Source organism: Colletotrichum siamense (assembly GCF_013390195.1).
Source record: "Colletotrichum siamense strain Cg363 chromosome Unknown KSG_Cg363_contig05, whole genome shotgun sequence".
In the NCBI taxonomy this organism is placed as follows: domain Eukaryota; kingdom Fungi; phylum Ascomycota; class Sordariomycetes; order Glomerellales; family Glomerellaceae; genus Colletotrichum; species Colletotrichum siamense.
This window is the reverse complement of record NW_023501018.1, coordinates 1,910,049-1,910,396: the sequence shown is the minus strand read 5'-3', so window position 1 is coordinate 1,910,396 and position 348 is coordinate 1,910,049. Positions and strand designations below refer to the sequence as shown.

Here is a 348-nt window from a genome sequence, read left to right as displayed (position 1 = left end):
ATGGTCGATGGCGACGGCCACGGTGACGGCAACAGAGACGGCGCCGCGCGCGTATGGATTGTCGGGCAGATCTCTCTCACCTGGGACCCCCATGCCCTCCTCACCGCGTTCGGCCGCGGCGGCTCCCTCGCACAACGTTCAACGTACATATGCGGGTCAATGATGCGCACAGGGTTTCCCTTTTGCCCAGTCGCCAGCGCAGCCAATGGCCGTCGCGCCTTCAGCATAGCACACAGCGATCAGCCCGCGCTGAGAAATTTCTACCAGTTCGCCGTGACGGCCGAGGTGGAGACATGTCAGATCAGCTATCTGCAGGCCCGATTTCGATTTGAACCCGTCGCCCTTTAG

General features: G+C 61.8%; 1 protein-coding gene across 1 annotated transcript; it reads left to right on the top strand.

Moving 5' to 3' along the window:
• Positions 1-348, top strand: CGCS363_v008110 (uncharacterized protein; the record flags this gene model as incomplete). The annotated part of the gene is made up of 1 exon (XM_036639959.1): positions 1-348. The coding sequence occupies one exon, from the start codon at positions 1-3 to the stop codon at positions 346-348; it is 348 nt and encodes a 115-aa protein (XP_036494791.1).